Raw genomic sequence first — 2,696 nt, 5'->3', positions numbered from 1 at the left:
GTTTTCAGCAAAAGGAAATTGTGGCAGAACTAGGAAATACAGTCAGAGTGCAAACAGCATTTCTAGGTCATGTTGATAGGGAGGGGAACTTTATTATAAGCCAAAATATATAGAGATTGGGTAGGGAAAATACTGTCTTGTTAGTACTAGTATAGGAAAAGGCAGGGATAGCCTATGAAAAGATAACAATTAGCCCTAACTTTAGGGAATTTGGAAGCTCAGAGTCAGGAGCAAAACTGGAAACTGATTAATGACGCTGAAAAAAATCAAAGTTTTAAAAGCGCATTTTCTCCTTTATAAAGCCAAGTCAAGTTATAACTGCTCTTGTTTCAGCAGATTACAGGTCAGTTCTTTCAGATTTGTAGCGCAGGCTCTTTAAATTTCTGTGCGGAACTGAAGTGCACTGCCAGACATTTCCTTCTTATAAATGGCATCAAATTTCTCATTTTGTGCCACTGTGAAGTAATTCTTCCAGTCACCTGTAGTCCCTAAAAATAACAAATATGAAAACATATGAAGAAATAAAATATTTCCATTATGAAGGGAAAGCTAGTATATACCAAAAGAAAAAGTTAGAAACGGTAAAGAAAGAATTTCCTTGTATTTGAATACTTTAAAATGTCATTTCTCTTTGACTGGTAATGCCACCCATCTAGAAAGTTGCCTTATAACTAAACAGAATCTGACATTTAAAGAGACATTCTGAGAAGGTTTAATTTTGTTGCCTAAATTTATAGGCTGTACAATAGTTTCTTAAAAGAGATTCTTTTAGTGTTTCTAATTATCCTGGGTCATGGGGTTACCACTGGACCCTGGAAGTGGTTGGGGCATATTTTATTTCATGAGTTACTTTTGGAAACTGTACAAAGGACTGGTCATGAGCACAAGCAAACCATGAAATAGAAAGCTGATAAGTATCATTTTCCCAGAATGCATAATTGAGGATGATATGATACTTGTAGGATACTTGTTATTTCTGAATTCACTAGACTTATACTATATTTACATTTTAGATAAGAATAGCATCAAACATACAACATTTCTGAATAATCTTTACAAAATAAAAACTTTTCCAATATAAATTTATTTAATCTCATACTTGAATGCTTGCTTATAAATTAAATTTCAATAAACTGCCAATGTGCCTGAAGGGAAAGAATAACTTTTGCTGTATTGTGAGATATTAAATATATCTTATTGAATTGCGAGTTATATTAACCCGTGATGATTTGATAAAGATTTCAAATCCTATTAAAACAAAAATTCCTTAAACAAGTTTGTTTCCCTGGTTTTTATACTTTGTTCTGTGTTTACCAGATGGAAGTAGTGTATATTTAGGATAGTACATCTGTAAAGATGCCATTAAAAACAGCCCAGATTTAAACAATAAAGAGTCATATATAAATTATTACAATAACCTATTTGAGTATAAATCATATAGCACATGCAAACACATTTACTTCACAACAGTAAGAAATGTATAAAAACTTTTTTGATAAAATAAATTCTGATCAAAGTCCAGATTTTTCTGTTTTGTGGCAAGTTGAGGTGTGTAAACATTGGACATCATCTATCCTCACTCTACCTTCAATATTGTGTGACTAAATTGACATTGGTTTATCCAGCATGGCATCCTTCAAGACTGAGTGCCTCTAGTCCTGAACCTTTTGTCATATTTCACATCGGGCCCTTTTTAGTTTCAATTTACAGCATGACTCTTGCATTAAATTATGAGTTTCTTGAGGCAGATTCATGTGTCATTAAACCTTGCACATTCCAGATCTAGAGAATACGTGCTGAATATAGGTGTTCATGAAGAATTTTCTTATATGTAAATTAACAAGTGAGTATTCTTTAAATATTTATTGAATACATACACGAATAAATGGATAGATGAATCATGAACTATTTAAACTAAGACTTTTGCCAGTGAATTCCACCAAACATTCAAAGAAGATTTAATACCTCAAATATTCTCCTCAAACTCTTACAAAAAATCAAAGAGGAGGCAATACTTCCCAACTCATTTTATGAGATCAATATTACCTTGATACCAAAACCTGGTAAAGATAACACAAAAAATGAAAACTATAGACCAATATCTCTCATGAACACAGATGCAAAATTTCTAATTAAGATACTAGTGAACCGAATACAGTAACATATTAAAAAGATTATACACCACGGTCACGTGGGCTTCATCCCAGAGTCACAGGGATGGTTCAACATACACAAATAGATTAAGAAGATATACTACATAAACAAATTAAAAAATAAGAATCATATGATTATATCAATAGGTGCAGAAAAAGCCTTCGACAAAATACAGCATCCATTTATGATCAAAATAATAAAATCGGTATAGAAGAAAAATGCCTTAATAAAATAAAGGCCATATATAAAAAACCCTCAGTCAACATTATACTTAATGGTGAAAAACTAAAAACCTTCTAAGATCAACAAGAAGACAAGTCTGTTATTCCACTATTGCCACTGTTATTCAATATAACACTAGAGGTCTTAGCGAGTGCAATCAGTCAAGAGAAAGATATAAAAGGCATCCAAATAGGAAACAAAGAAGTCAAACTGTCACTATTTGTCACTATTTGTGGATGACAGGATTCTCTATATAGAAAACCCTAATGACTCTACAAGAACACTACTAGAAACAATAAGCAAATACAGTAAAGTTTCTG

At 32.1% G+C, this 2,696-nt stretch overlaps 1 protein-coding gene across 1 annotated transcript in view; it reads right to left on the bottom strand.

The window, feature by feature from the left end:
* Positions 1-374: 374 nt before the first annotated feature.
* LOC102898447 (sulfotransferase family cytosolic 1B member 1) overlaps positions 375-2,696 on the bottom strand; it is a 17,170-nt gene continuing 14,848 nt past the window's right edge. Inside the window, exon 7 of the mRNA XM_006916500.1 lies at positions 375-488. Within this exon, the coding sequence (XP_006916562.1) occupies positions 376-488 (113 nt within the window). The 3' untranslated portion in view covers position 375. The remainder of the gene's footprint in view (positions 489-2,696) is intronic.

Source organism: Pteropus alecto, unplaced genomic scaffold (genome assembly GCF_000325575.1).
Source record: "Pteropus alecto unplaced genomic scaffold, ASM32557v1 scaffold46, whole genome shotgun sequence".
Classification (NCBI taxonomy): Eukaryota; Metazoa; Chordata; class Mammalia; order Chiroptera; family Pteropodidae; genus Pteropus; species Pteropus alecto.
The sequence above is the reverse complement of the archived record's forward strand: the minus strand, read 5'-3'. Positions and strand labels throughout refer to the sequence as shown.